General features: G+C 35.4%; 2 protein-coding genes across 2 annotated transcripts; one reads left to right on the top strand and one right to left on the bottom strand.

The window, feature by feature from the left end:
• Positions 1 to 853: 853 nt before the first annotated feature.
• On the bottom strand, positions 854 to 6,530 carry RGS1 (REGULATOR OF G-PROTEIN SIGNALING 1). Its single transcript, XM_016324543.3, has 11 exons — positions 6,169 to 6,530; positions 5,532 to 5,652; positions 5,369 to 5,432; positions 4,980 to 5,064; positions 4,512 to 4,585; positions 4,057 to 4,248; positions 3,381 to 3,469; positions 3,043 to 3,281; positions 2,103 to 2,227; positions 1,804 to 1,925; positions 854 to 1,533 (listed from the first exon to the last, which is right to left on the bottom strand). Exons 1-11 carry the CDS (start codon positions 6,246 to 6,248, stop codon positions 1,330 to 1,332), a joined length of 1,395 nt encoding a protein of 464 aa, XP_016180029.1. The 5' UTR covers positions 6,249 to 6,530; the 3' UTR covers positions 854 to 1,329.
• Positions 6,531 to 7,550: 1,020 nt separating this feature from the next.
• LOC148579241 (protein FAR1-RELATED SEQUENCE 5-like) lies at positions 7,551 to 8,796 on the top strand. Its single transcript, XM_088489216.1, has 2 exons — positions 7,551 to 7,628; positions 8,068 to 8,796. The coding sequence occupies exons 1-2, from the start codon at positions 7,551 to 7,553 to the stop codon at positions 8,794 to 8,796; spliced, it is 807 nt and encodes a 268-aa protein (XP_088345342.1).
• The last annotated feature ends 4,829 nt before the right edge of the window (positions 8,797 to 13,625 follow it).

Below are 13,625 nucleotides of genomic sequence, written 5' to 3'. Positions count from 1 at the left end.
GTATCACAAAATATAACATAAATGGTTTTTTCTACATTCTTAGAATTTTTGTGATATACTCTATATGCTTTGCTAGTTGTAGAATAACCAACAACAATATATTTATATATTTTTGAATCAAACTTGCCTAAATTATCTTTAGTGATTAAAACAAAGCATTTACATCAAAAAATATAAAAATAATTAATATTAAAATAACTTTTTTTCAATACTCATATGGAGTTTTTTTTCCAAAAACTTTCTAATAATTGTTATAGTTTATCACCCGAGTTTTAGTTGGCTTCTTAATCCTACAACCAAACCTTTTTTTTAAGTCCTTTTTTAATTCTTATCTCTATTTTTTGCTTATTTTTTATTTTTTTAGAGAAAGAATTGAAAATCTTGTTTGGTGTCAAATTTGAATGACAAACATAGAATTTAATTTTGATGCACTATTAGTATAAAGTAATTTTAGAAAATAAATTCTCTCCAATTTTTTTAACATTTGAAGAAATGAAATGTGATCTCTTACTATTAATTTTATAAGTGGGACCAAAATTAAATGAGAGAGAGAACAATGAAGAGTGAAAGATCACAATTGACACCATCCAATTTTTTCTTCACTGGAGAGGATCCACTCCCAGTAATTTTATACGTGCATCTAATTACGTAACACCACATTAGTAAAAATAACTACCTTTTACATTGATCATGTAAATAATTATCTAAAAGAACAGATATAATTACACGACTCTATAAAATGCTTTACACTGTGAGTGTATTAAAATTAAACTCGACAAACATATGTTTTCATACATAGCATTAATGTGACAAACTAATGCATTAAGTTGACATACGCAAGGGGACCAAGAAGTTTCATGGGTTCTCATGCACTAACCAAAGCCAATATAGCTAAACCCTAGAATCCATACAGACATATATTAAAGGTTGACTGACGTATGCTATACCCAAAACAAAATAAGGTATAAATAAAGCAAAGTTGCTTTCAGACACATTGAGTGATACATCCTCATTTCTTGCAGTGAGATTTAAATGCTAAACCTAACACAATTTATATGGTCCTAGGCCTAGCCTACCTGTACAAATGTACTAACTTGTTCAAGAAAATAAAAATAATAAAAAAGAAGAATGCTATCATTCCTTACCCTCCTCGGTTTTATGAACACTAATTGATTGTCCAACCACCATATAGATTGTTTGAACAAAAAACAAAGTACATTATAAATTCCTTTTAATAAGGAAAACCGGTTTATTTGGCAAGGCATCAATAATTCAATACCATCCAATTAAACCAGAAGGAAAAAATTGTCAACAGGGCAACTACCAATTTCATGAGTCAGTATCATTGCCATAGTCCATGCTCTTATGCAGATGGTCCTGGTGAAAAGGGTCATCTGCACCGCGAACAGAACTCAATCTTGGAGAGAAGTTCCATCCTGCCATTTGCTCTGGATCATGGCCATTAGCCCTCGTATTCGATTCTTCCTGGAACTTCAAGAAGAACATCGATGACCAGTAATCTTTTGCCAAGTTCTGAGGAAGTGCAAATGTGCAATGCATTACTTATTAGATGAATATTATACGATAAATACTTGCATGCTTTTGGAATATATATTTAATGAGTGCTCTAGTAACATGTGGAACCGTGAAGTTTCATATATGCTTTTTAGAAGTTATATAAGAATGAGTGGTTGTGCATGCTCTTCAATCACGAATTAACTATGCTCCATTAGCATGCAAATATTTTTCATTGGATATACTATACCCCCTGCGAGACTAATTTTAATCAAAGAACCTACTTACCGTTTTCATTAGCTGCATAATCTCATTTAGCGCATTGCTGAAGAGATCAGCGCGTGCAAGATTTGAAGTTGTCAAAATTTCTTGTCTACTTCTATGTGAAATGTTCACCTCCATCGCAGCTCCTGTAAAATTACAACTTTGCAAATATTAGACAAATTACTTTAGCAGGTACTAAGAAAAAATGTCACCCATTTTGAAGTGTGCTGGCACATGACATGCATTTTCGTATAATGCAACTGTATTCGACTCAAATTTGGGAGTGAATAAAAGAAGGAAGCATCTGAACTGAAAACACAAACCTGCAACTATGTACTTCTCGATAATATGACGTGCCATATAGATCCTTCTCACGGTGTCATCTTCGGGTATTTTACTGAGCTCGTGCACTTCATCGAAAAAGTGCACAGTCTCCCCCGCCAAGCAACTGTAAATACATTGGTATTTGAGCGATGTAACATTTGATTTAGACAAAGATTAGTTCTTTTTTCCTTGTAAACCTTTTTCTTGTATTTGATGTTTTTGTCCAAAACTTTCAAGAATTTGTTGGATAGGAGTATAAGGGATCCACTTATCTCCACCAGGATTGCATTGTGCAATTTAACATATGTGATTTTCCATCAATTTATTAAAAATTTTACCCATTTAATCTGAATTACCTTGCTTAAATGGCTCATTTCTTATCTGGTAGGACAGGATCAGGTTTTTCTTTTTTTTAAAAAAGAAAAGCATGAAGCACAAAGGTATCTCCATGTCAATATGGTCAAGAACCCAAAATATATGTGGTTGTGTAAGGAAAGTGGCTCAACCAAAAAAAAAAATATTGAGACGAGACATAAAAGTTGGGAATTAGTCCTTGTCCCGTTATCCTCAGTTTTTTGGTGGACAGAAAGAGGCAAATTTTGTTCCTACAAGGTTTGTGTTTCACCTATCTCTATATTTCTGTCCTAAGACAACTACCAAATGGGACTGAAAACGGATATTCAAAATTTTCTAAACTATTCTCAGTATTCTAATTGTATGTTGCTCATTTGATTCTGTAATTTATTGTAACTGTCTAACTTACTCCTATCTAAGTTGCTCTCCACTGTTGTACAACTGGTATATTTCTATACAACGAGTCGGGCTTCCAATATTTGCAGCTTATTTCCTTTCCCCTTTTCCCTTTCCTCGAGTTAACTTGATTTATAATAAGCCTCTCGCCGGAGTAAAATGTAAAGACCAAAGAAAAGGATTTTTAACCTGTCAGCGAATGCCATAAAGGACTGCCGAAATCTCTTGTTCAAGAGAAGCTTATCCAATGGCTCGTTAGGATCTATCCTTGAGGTAAGTTCACTATGTGCTAATATCCCACTGTCGGGTATGCCCAAAGCCTGGCCCATTGAGCGAAATTCTCTGGATTCTCTTCTCCTTAAGCTGATTTGTGACAGCAGTGGTTGTGAACTTGATATCGAAAAGAAAGCCAGAATGAGTATGCTAGCCTTCAAATATAACCACCACAAAGAGAAGTGAATAAAAGATTTAAGAGAATAATAACTTGAATATTTTTTTTTTCTTCTAAAAGCACTGGCAAAGCATACCAAAAGTAAAAGCAGAAATCTAGAGGCAACTTGAAGCCATGAGACGTCGTCATGAATTTCGTTCAGTATGTAAGCAATATTCCACACAACTGACAGAAAATAGGTTAATATATTGAGGCCATAAGCTGTGATATCTAAAATACATAGAAGCTCATTTCACAAAATTCTTTTTAAGAAAAACATGGGTGTATTGCTGCAAGTCAAAGTTAAATTTGATTACACATATGTTATTTAAAAGGGTTACATACTATATAAATGTATTTCAGAATGTGAACAATCCTATATTAAACATTGCTTCTGCAAACCAGTTCCAAGACCACAACAACAATTAATAGGATCAGCTACATAGATCAAACAATATATGTGCTTAAAACATTTATAAATTATAACTAAACCAGTTCCCTTATCAGTTATCACATTGGTTAAAAGCAGGCATAAACTAAAACATTTGAAGGCGAGGGAGAAGGGGCAAATCAAGAGCTAACACTAACTTCTGCATTGTTTTAATTTTTAACTTGACTTTCATAGGAAATCCATTTTCTGAATACCTCGGTATTATTGACTTAATGGTGAATTCAAAACCTTAATTGTCTCTAAGCACTGCTTTATAGGAGGCTGGAAGAATCAAAACAAATAGGGAATAATAGTATCTTCTACAAACTAGGAAAAACTATACCAATTGACATTGCTGATACAAATATTCCACGCCAGAGGTCTCTGAGTTCATCAAATCTGAACTCCACATGACGAACAGCACCTGTAACCGCAAGCAATGTGGCAACATACAATGAATGGAGGCATGCAACTGGGATGGCCCAATGAGCATTCAAGTGACAATGATGATTTAGGGGCTTCCTCATATTGATAACTAGAGCATGAATGAACAGCCTTATTAGATAAAAAATATACAAAACACAGAAATAAAAAAACCAGGAAGTAGAACGTGTCCCAGCAATTCAAAGGAAGTAGCACTTTAAATGGAGGATATTGCATAATAAGGCATGCAAAACACAGGTGTATGGATAAAGAAAATTACAATTATCAATAAATGTTCAACTACTTTTACTTCAAGCAGCAATTTCTGCACAATAAAACATAGTAACAAATAAATTAAAATATTGAAACCCTTACCAGAAGAAGCAACAACCCAGGGAAGTAGAATTAGTGGAAGGAAAAAATATGTTCTGATCAGAGGTAAACGCCTCCTGAAACATCAAGTGTAAAAGGTAAACTCCTTTACACCATATTTTGAGAGAAAAGCCATTTAGAAATGTTATGTAGTGTCATAAGTAACCCAATGACCTCCCCAAAATAACCTAAGAAAAATATAAAAATGATAATGCCAACAAGTCACAAGAAATCAAACCCGATTATATGAATAAAAACTTAGAAAAATAAATAAATAATTAACAGGCCATTAACAATGTTCAGTATAAATATAGAATAACTAATTCATCTAATGGATGACGAAATTTGGTTAACTTCTGGGTTGAATGGATAAAAAAAGTTTGGATGCAGAAGCTGGTAGCTAAAGCTCATGCTAATAGCTTAATATCAAATTGTCAATTGATAGCATCATCTTCATAAGCATTTACTTACTTGACGAAGATAAAATATAATTGACAGGCTTGTGTTATCCGACAGCTCAACATCAAACCAAACCCTAGCGGACCTTCAACCCAGACTGAAAACAATTGGAAGCAGCACGTTATCTTTCATATGTATGTACAATACATTGGTGTTGGTAAATGTTTCAAGATAGAAAATATAAAGACATTTCAAAAATGGAGACAAAGACACGATTGCCTTGTCCCCAATATCCCAATTTTTTTATGGAAAGAGACACTTAGCATGTTGTTGTATCTTCTCCTTATGCAAACAGATTTCTGTCTCCTAATGAATTTGTATTTCTGCTAGGGTAATTACCAAACAAGGCCTAAGAAATATTAACAAGTAAGAACAGAGGAGTGAAGAAAAGAGAATGATACCTGCCCAGAAGTAGCATGACCGCCACCATTGCCTCTTTTCAAATCTCAAGAAATTATTGGACATCTACACAGAAAACAAACATGGGATTCCTAAGCTTAAGAACAAGCAGCACAAAAATCAGCCGATACAGTGGTAAGAAGTTATACATATGGAAACATTTACCACAATTGATAGAAGAAGGTTGAAGCTGGCAACAACTTGTATCACTGGTAGCCAGAAGCCACTGCCTTGAGTACGAGGAACCTTGTGGACTATGAAAGGAAATATTGACCATAACAGAAGCCTGCAACACAGAATCCATCAAATAGTAAAGAACATCGATTAAAACAAATCAGTATCCCATACTTTCACTCTCCAATGTTATCAAACTCAAGAGTTCACAATTCACATAACCTCATGGATCTTAGACAAACATGAATAGTAAGACTCAACCCCTAGGCTCATTTGGGGAGCTAAACTTGTAAACTCGTAAAAATTTGCAAGTTAACTCCAAAGCTCCACACAACCTTGTTGCTATAATTTTGATAAAGGACAAACTAAACCGCCCTACAGAGACACACAGAAAGCAGAAACACATGCAAATTTTGCGAAATCAAAGGGTTTAAACATAAAAAGGGTACATAAACTAAGATTAGTAACTTGTCAATCACTTATTAGAACTCAAAATTCAGTCAGGCATATCATCAAACAGCTAGTGGAGAAGCCAAATTGGCAGGGATAAATGATGACCCTTTACAAAACTAATCAAACACATGAAAGATTCAAGGGCAGTAACACAAAGTTAGTTGAAGGTAGTTACAGAATGAAGGACAAGATGGAAAAAGCAATGGCTATGAAGTCAGTGGGGCACCCTCCTTGAGCTGCACAAGTTGCTGCCATTGTTCTCTTGTGCTTTCATTTGGAAGGTTCTGATGCTGTTTCTGTGCAGATTCAGTGTTCAAACAGTTGCTTATGCTTCAGATTTCATTGAATCAGAGCTGACACTTTTGTTTGTTGTTGGTTCATCGTTTTTCCGAGTCCACAGAAAACATAATAGTCTTCTTCCAATTGCACGTGCTCTTTTTGAAAAACACTTATTTGATGACAAAATGGCCAATTATTATTTATTAAATGTATAAAATAATAATAAAGGTGAGATTAGTCTAAGATAGTATAACATTTTACAAGTATGTTTTAATAAATTTTTACATTTTATAAGTGTGTTTTAAGTTCAACTTGGTTGAATGGTTGACGTCGTCTAGAGATAGTTTGAATTGACTTTTAAAAAATATTTATTTTTTAATAAAAATGATTTGATATTTGAATAATTTAAAAAAAAATATTAAAAACTTCTTTAATTTTTATTTATTCAAAAAAATATTATTAATTTTCAAAAAGCAAATAGTTTATTTTTTTAGTAAAATATTTTTAAAAAATTATTTAAATATATTTAAAATTTGATAAAAATATTTTATTTAAAAAAAAAATTTCGCTCAAAATAAAAACAATCCAAACAAACACACTAGTTTTGGACTTTTGGTGCATATTGTTTTAGATATGAATGTGTTTTATTTTGGATATGCTATGAGAAATCTAAAAACCTTAGCGTGTACGATAGTCAACAAACAAAATCAATCTCTTCTAGGTTTTGGATCTTGACTAAACGTGATCTATGAACAATCAACTAAATAACTAATTATATATCAACAAATATATTAACTTTAAAAGTATACACCAATAATGTACGTGATGAATTGAAATTTACGATAAATAATTCTCACTAATCCACTTTAAAATAATAACAATAAATATAACTAAATAGGATGCAATAAATCAGTGCTACTACTAATTAATAACAATTAATCTCCACATACAAGCCTTTTTGCTCTACAAGTCTTACAAGTACGGAAAATTCCTTACCCATAAAACGCACCTCTTATGGCGCGTATAGTCCCACGCGCCTTCTTAACAGATTTTTCAATCAATTAACACGCGAATATATAACTTTTTTTTTTCGAAAGGATTTCGTTTTCTTTTTCGAATTTCTTCTGCGTTTTCTTGTCTTTTCTCTTCGATCTCTTTCGTGCGTTTCTCTCTGCCTTCTCCTTCGCCGTTGACGTGCGTTTCTCTTTCTGTTCTCTTTCTTCGTTTTTCTCGATTTCCATTCTTTTTGAAATTAAGTTCTGAATCGTTTTGAAGATAATGGATGATTCAACTTCAGATTGTCAGTTGAACCAGAGCGAAATGGATTTTGAATTTGAATCCAATGAAGTTCTTGAGGTGTGGTTTAATTCTAGTTGATATTTTTGTTAGTAGTTTATGATTGTGGAGCTGAATAATTTTGTGAACCTTGCCTGTGAAATTTGATGTTCATTGTTCGTTGTTTGAATTGAATGTAATGTACTAGTTCTGATGAAATTTCTGCATTTTATATCAGACTTTCAGGTGTAAATCAGAAATATTTGGGTGTATTTTAGGAAAATTTGGGTGTTTTTACAGTTTATGACTTTTTATCTGACTGAGGGTGAATTGTCTTATTCTTTTAGTTGAATTGTTTTAGTTTCTATTTAATGACGAATCATGAATCTAATTTTTGTTATTTTTTAATGAATATAATTTTTGTTATTTTTTATGATGGTTTTATAGTTGTATTTGCATTCTATAGTTTATGCTTGTTTTAATATAGTGTATTTTGGACTTTTTTGGGTGTATTTTGCAGCTCCTCTGTGATGTTGATGAGCAGTTTGTTTCCAATGTTGGGATGACTTTTAACACCCTTGAAGATGCTGCAAAATTTTACAAGGATTATTCGAAGGCTACAGGTTTTTCTACACGAGTTCAAAGCACAAATAAGAAGGGAAACGAGATTAAGAATCAATTGATTACATGTAGCAGAGAGAGAAAATGGAAATCGAAAATATCTCCAACGGAGAAGACAAACCCCTCAGTAGGATTAAATTATCCCGCAAGAATTTATATACACATATTGAAGGACATTGGTATTTGGATCATTTCCAAGATTGTGTTGCATCATTCACATCCTTGCTGTCCAAATCAAGCAGAGATGCTTAAACAGCACAGGGAATTAAGTATGTTCGTGCGTCATACAATAGAGAATAACGAGGAAGCCGATATCAGACCAAGCAAAACTTACCAATCATTTGTGGCAGCAGCCGGGGGTCACCGCGAGTTAAATTTTATCGAAAAAAACGTGAGAAATTACATCACAAGAGAAGTGAGAAATGTTTTGGAACTAGACGATGCAAAAGAATTCGGAAAATATTTATTAAGAATGAAAGAGAAGAATCAGAATATCTTTTTCGAGCTCGAACTCAAGAAAGATCAGTCGATTAAGCTTGCTTTTTGGGCGGACGCAAGGAGCAGAGCTGCTTGTGAATATTTCGGAGATGTTATTTCATTCGACACCACCTACAATACAAACAGGTAATATGATGTTCTAGTTTATGATGCTGATTTATTGTTGTTTAAGTGACATATAATCCTCTTATATTTGGATAATTACGGGTTTTGTGGCACATAAACTAGTTTTGAACTTAACCCTCTAATTGAAATCAAGTGGCCAAGGAATCGGCGATTGATGAAGGTTAGAGGAGACTAAAAAGGTCTAAGGAATTAAGGTTTAGTCATATATAGTTTTCCATGAATTGAATCTTGCATGATTAAAATAGTTGGTAAGAAAAGTTAATCCAGAAGATAAATAACTCCAAAACCTTAACTGTTCTCTCATATAATCTTCACAACCCGTTTACTGCTTGCTTTCTAATTCTCTGAATTTACTGTTTAATGCTATTGAACTCTCAAAATCATTTTCTGTTTGTCTGACTAAGTAAATTGATGAGCGGATAATTTATACGCTTTTTGGGCATTGTTTTTAGTATGTTTTTAGTAGGATCTAGTTACTTTTAGGGATGTTTTCATTAGTTTTTGTGTTAAATTCACATTTCTGGACTTTACTATGAGTTTGTGTGTTTTTCTATGATTTCAGGTATTTTCTGGCTGAAATTGAGGGACTTGAGCAAAAATCAGATTCAGAGGGTGAAGAAGGACTGCTGATGCTGTTGGATTCTGACCTCCCTGCACTCAAAGTGGATTTTCTGGAGCTACAGAACTCAAAATGGCGCGCTTCCAATTGCGTTGTAAAGTAGACATCCAGGGATTTCCAGAAATATATAATAGTCCATACTTTGGCCGAGTTTAGACGACGTAAAAGGGCGTTGAACGCTAGTTCTATGCTGCTGTCTGGAGTTAAACGCCAGAAACAAGTCACAAACCAGAGTTGAACGCCAGAAATACGTTACAACCTGGCGTTCAACTCCAAGAAGGACCTCTACACGTGCAACACTCAAGCTCAGCCCAATCACACACCAAGTGGGCCCCGAAAGTGGATTTATACTTCAATTACTTACTTCTGTAAACCCTAGTAGCTAGTTTATTATAAATAGAACTTTTTACTATTGTATTAGACATCCTGAGTTTTATCTTTGGATCATAGTAGTCTTGGTTACTCCGGTTCCCCTCTGGGGCCGAGACCAATGAACTCCATTATCACTTATGTATTTTCAACGGTAGGATTTCTACACTCCATAGATTAAGGTGTGGAGCTCTGCTGTTCCTCAAAGATTAATGCAAAGTACTACTGTTTTCTATTCAATTCATCTTATTTCGCTTCTAAGATATTCATTCGCACTTCAACCTGAATGTGATGAACGTGACAATCATCATCATTCCCTATGAGCGCGTGCCTGACAACCACTTCCGTTCTACATTAGATTGAATGAGTATCTCTTAGATCTCTTAATCAGAATCTTCGTGGTGTAAGCTAGAATGATGGCGGCATTCAAGAGAATCCGGAAAGTCTAAACCTTGTCTGTGGTATTCCGAGTAGGATTCAATGATTGAATGACTATGACGAGCTTCAAACTCGCGAGTGCTGGGCGTAGTGACAGACGCAAAAGGAGGGTGAATCCTATTCCAGCATGATCGGGAACCTCTGATGATTAGCCGTGCCGTGACAGGGCATCTTGGACCATTTTCACAAGAGGAGGGGATGTAGCCACTGACAACGGTGATGCCCTTGCATAAAGCCAGCCATGGAAATGAGTAAGACTGATTGGATGAAGGCAGCAGGAAAGCAGAGGTTCAGAGGAACGAAAGCATCTCTATACGCTTATCTGAAATTCTCACCAATGAATTACATAAGTGTTTCTATCCCTATTCTATGTTTACTTATTAATTAATTTCGAAAACTCCATAACTATTTTATATCCGCCTGACTGAGATTTACAAGGTGACCATAGCTTGCTTCATACCAACAATCTCCGTGGGATCGACCCTTACTCACGTAAGGTATTACTTGGACGACCCAGTGCACTTGCTGGTTAGTTATGCGAAGTTGTGAAGATATGTTTAGACCATGGTTCTGTGCATCCGTTTTTGGTGCCATTGCCAGGGAATCAATTTCGAACAACAATTCACAACCTGAGTAACAATTTCGCATACCATAAATCACTCAACTATTGTTGCTTAATCCATCAATCCTCATGGGATCGACCCTCACACACCTGAGGTATTACTTGGTATGACCCGATGCACTTGCCGATTAGTTTGTGGGTTATAAATTCCGCACCAAGTTTTTGGTGCCGTTGCCAATGATTGACTGTGATTAACAACTATTAGTTGTTTGATTGCTTAGATTAGGCATTTTAGTTTTAATTTTATTTAATTTTACCCTTTAGTTTTTGAAAATTATAGCTATTATTTTTTCTTAATTTCTGAAATTAAGTTTGGTGTCACCTAGTTATTTTTTATTTTAATTTTCCTATCCGTTTTTTTATAAAATTCAAATTTTTCACTCTAATTTTACTTATAATTTTTGAAATTTTACTGCTTCAATTATTTAGTTGTTTTATTTTATCTCTTTTACATAGGTTACCTCATTGGGAATTCTCTGCACTTTGACGTAGATATTCCCATCTTTTCTTGTTTTCTGTTTGTTTATGAGCAGGAACAGGAATAAGGAACCTCTTATAAATTTTGATCATGAACCTGAAAAGACTTTGAGGTGGCGCTTGCAACAAGCTAGACTTTACAAGGCTAGTGAAAATCTCAGTGAGACATTTGAAAAGGAAGCTGCAGAGTCCACTATGGATCCCAATTATGCTGTTAATGCTAATGGAGGCAATCATAATGGTAATGAGTCAGCTAGGAGAATGCTAAGCTCATACACTGTACCCACCCCTGATTTCTATGGGCGCAGTATAGCTGTACCTGCTATTGGTGCAAACAACTTTGAGTTGAAACCTCAGTTAATCACTCTGGTGCAGCAAAATTGTCAGTATCATGGACTCCCACAGAAAGATCCAAATCAATTCATCTCTAACTTCCTGCAGATCTATGACACTATGAAGTCAAATGGAGTAAATCCTAAGGTTTACAAGCTCATGCTCTTCCCATTTGCTGTGAGGGACAAAGCAAAGCAGTGGCATGATTCTCAGCCCAAGGAGAGCCTGGACACTTGGGACAAGGTGGTCAATGGATTTCTATTCAAGTTCTTTCCACTACAGAAGCTGACTAAGCTAAGGGTGGATGTTCAGACCTTCAGGCAGAGAGATGGTGAATCCTTCTATGAAGCCTAGGAGAGATACAAGCTGATAACTAGGAGATACCCTCCTGACATGTTTTCTGAATGGACCAAGCTGGACATCTTTTATGATGGCCTCTTTGAAATGGCCAAAATGTGTTTAGACAACTCTGCAGGTGGTTTATTACACATGAAGAAGATGCCTGAAGAGGCTGCTGAGCTTATTGAGATGGTTGCCAACAACCAATATCTTTACTCTTCTAATAGGAATCCTATGAAATCTGGGGCTCCCCAGAAGAAAGGAGTTTTAGAAGTGGATACCTTGGATACTATTCTTGCTCAGAACAAGGTTATGTCTCAACAGATCAATATGCTTACTCAACACTTGAGTGGGATGTAGGTTTTAGCTGTTAGTGCTCAGAATGCCCCTCAAGAGGCTCCATATGACATGAATGGTTGCTTCTTTCAAGATGAGAATTATGAATATGCTCAATTTTCTCCTGAACAGGTCAACTTTATGGGGAATACTCCTAAAAACCCCAACAATGATCCATATGCCAAGACCTTTAATCCGGGATGGAAAAATCACCCAAACTATGGGTGGAGAGAGCAACCTCAGAGGCCACAGAATTTCAACAATTCTCAGAGTGATTTTCATCAGAATAATTTTAATAACTGCCAGTTTCAGTCATCTCAGCCACAACAATCTCAGCAAGCAACTCCTCAACCTCAGAAGACTACTAATTAGAATCTCTGGTAGTAAGCTTTATACAGAAAACCAGAGCATCACTCAAGAACTTGGAGGTTCAGATGGGTTAAATAGCCACAAAAGTTGCTGAAATTGATCAGAGGACCACTAATAGCCTCCCTGGTAACACAATTCCAAATCCAAGAGAGGAGTGCAAGGCTATCACCTTGATAAGTGAACAAGTGGCAAGTACGGAAGCACCAGTTACTGAGGATCCAGTTGAAAAAGAATCTCCAGAGCAGACTGAAGACACAGTAGTACACACCCCTCCTAGGCGTGCAAACAACCCTTTTCCAGTCACTCTTGATACACATCCGACATTACCTAAGGCTCCTTAATACAAACCTAAGATGCCTCCTTAATACAAGCCTAAGATGCCATATCCTTAATGGCTTCAAAAGGAGATCAAGGACAAGTAGTTTTCAAAGTTCTTGGAAGTCTTCAGAAAGTTGCAAATTAATATTCCTTTTGCTAAGGTTTTGGAGCAAATGCCTCTCTATGTCAAGTTCATGAAGGAGTTATTGTCAAAGAAGAAGCATTTAAAGGGAGATGAGACAGTGGTCCTGACCAATGAATGTAGTGCCATAATTCAGAATAACTTGCCAAGAAAGATGCCAGATCCAGGGAGCTTTCAATATCCATGTACCATTGGGAGCACTACATTTGAGAAAGCCCTATGTGATCTGGGTGCAAGCATAAATTTAATGCCCTTGTCTGTGATGAAGAAGCTACAAATCAAAGAGGAACAACCAACAAGGATAGCATTACAAATGGCAGATAAATCTTTGAAGCATGCACATGGAGTAGTGGAGAATATTTTGGTCATAGTGGGTAAGTTCTTCCTCCCAGCTGATTTTGTGATTCTTGACATAGGAGAGGATGAAAATGCCTCCATAATCCTAGGAAGACCATTCCTAGCCACTGGGAG

This window comes from Arachis ipaensis, chromosome B10 (assembly GCF_059453495.1).
Source record: "Arachis ipaensis isolate K30076 ecotype BB chromosome B10, ASM5945349v1, whole genome shotgun sequence".
In the NCBI taxonomy this organism is placed as follows: domain Eukaryota; kingdom Viridiplantae; phylum Streptophyta; class Magnoliopsida; order Fabales; family Fabaceae; genus Arachis; species Arachis ipaensis.
The sequence above is the reverse complement of the archived record's forward strand: the minus strand, read 5'-3'. Positions and strand labels throughout refer to the sequence as shown.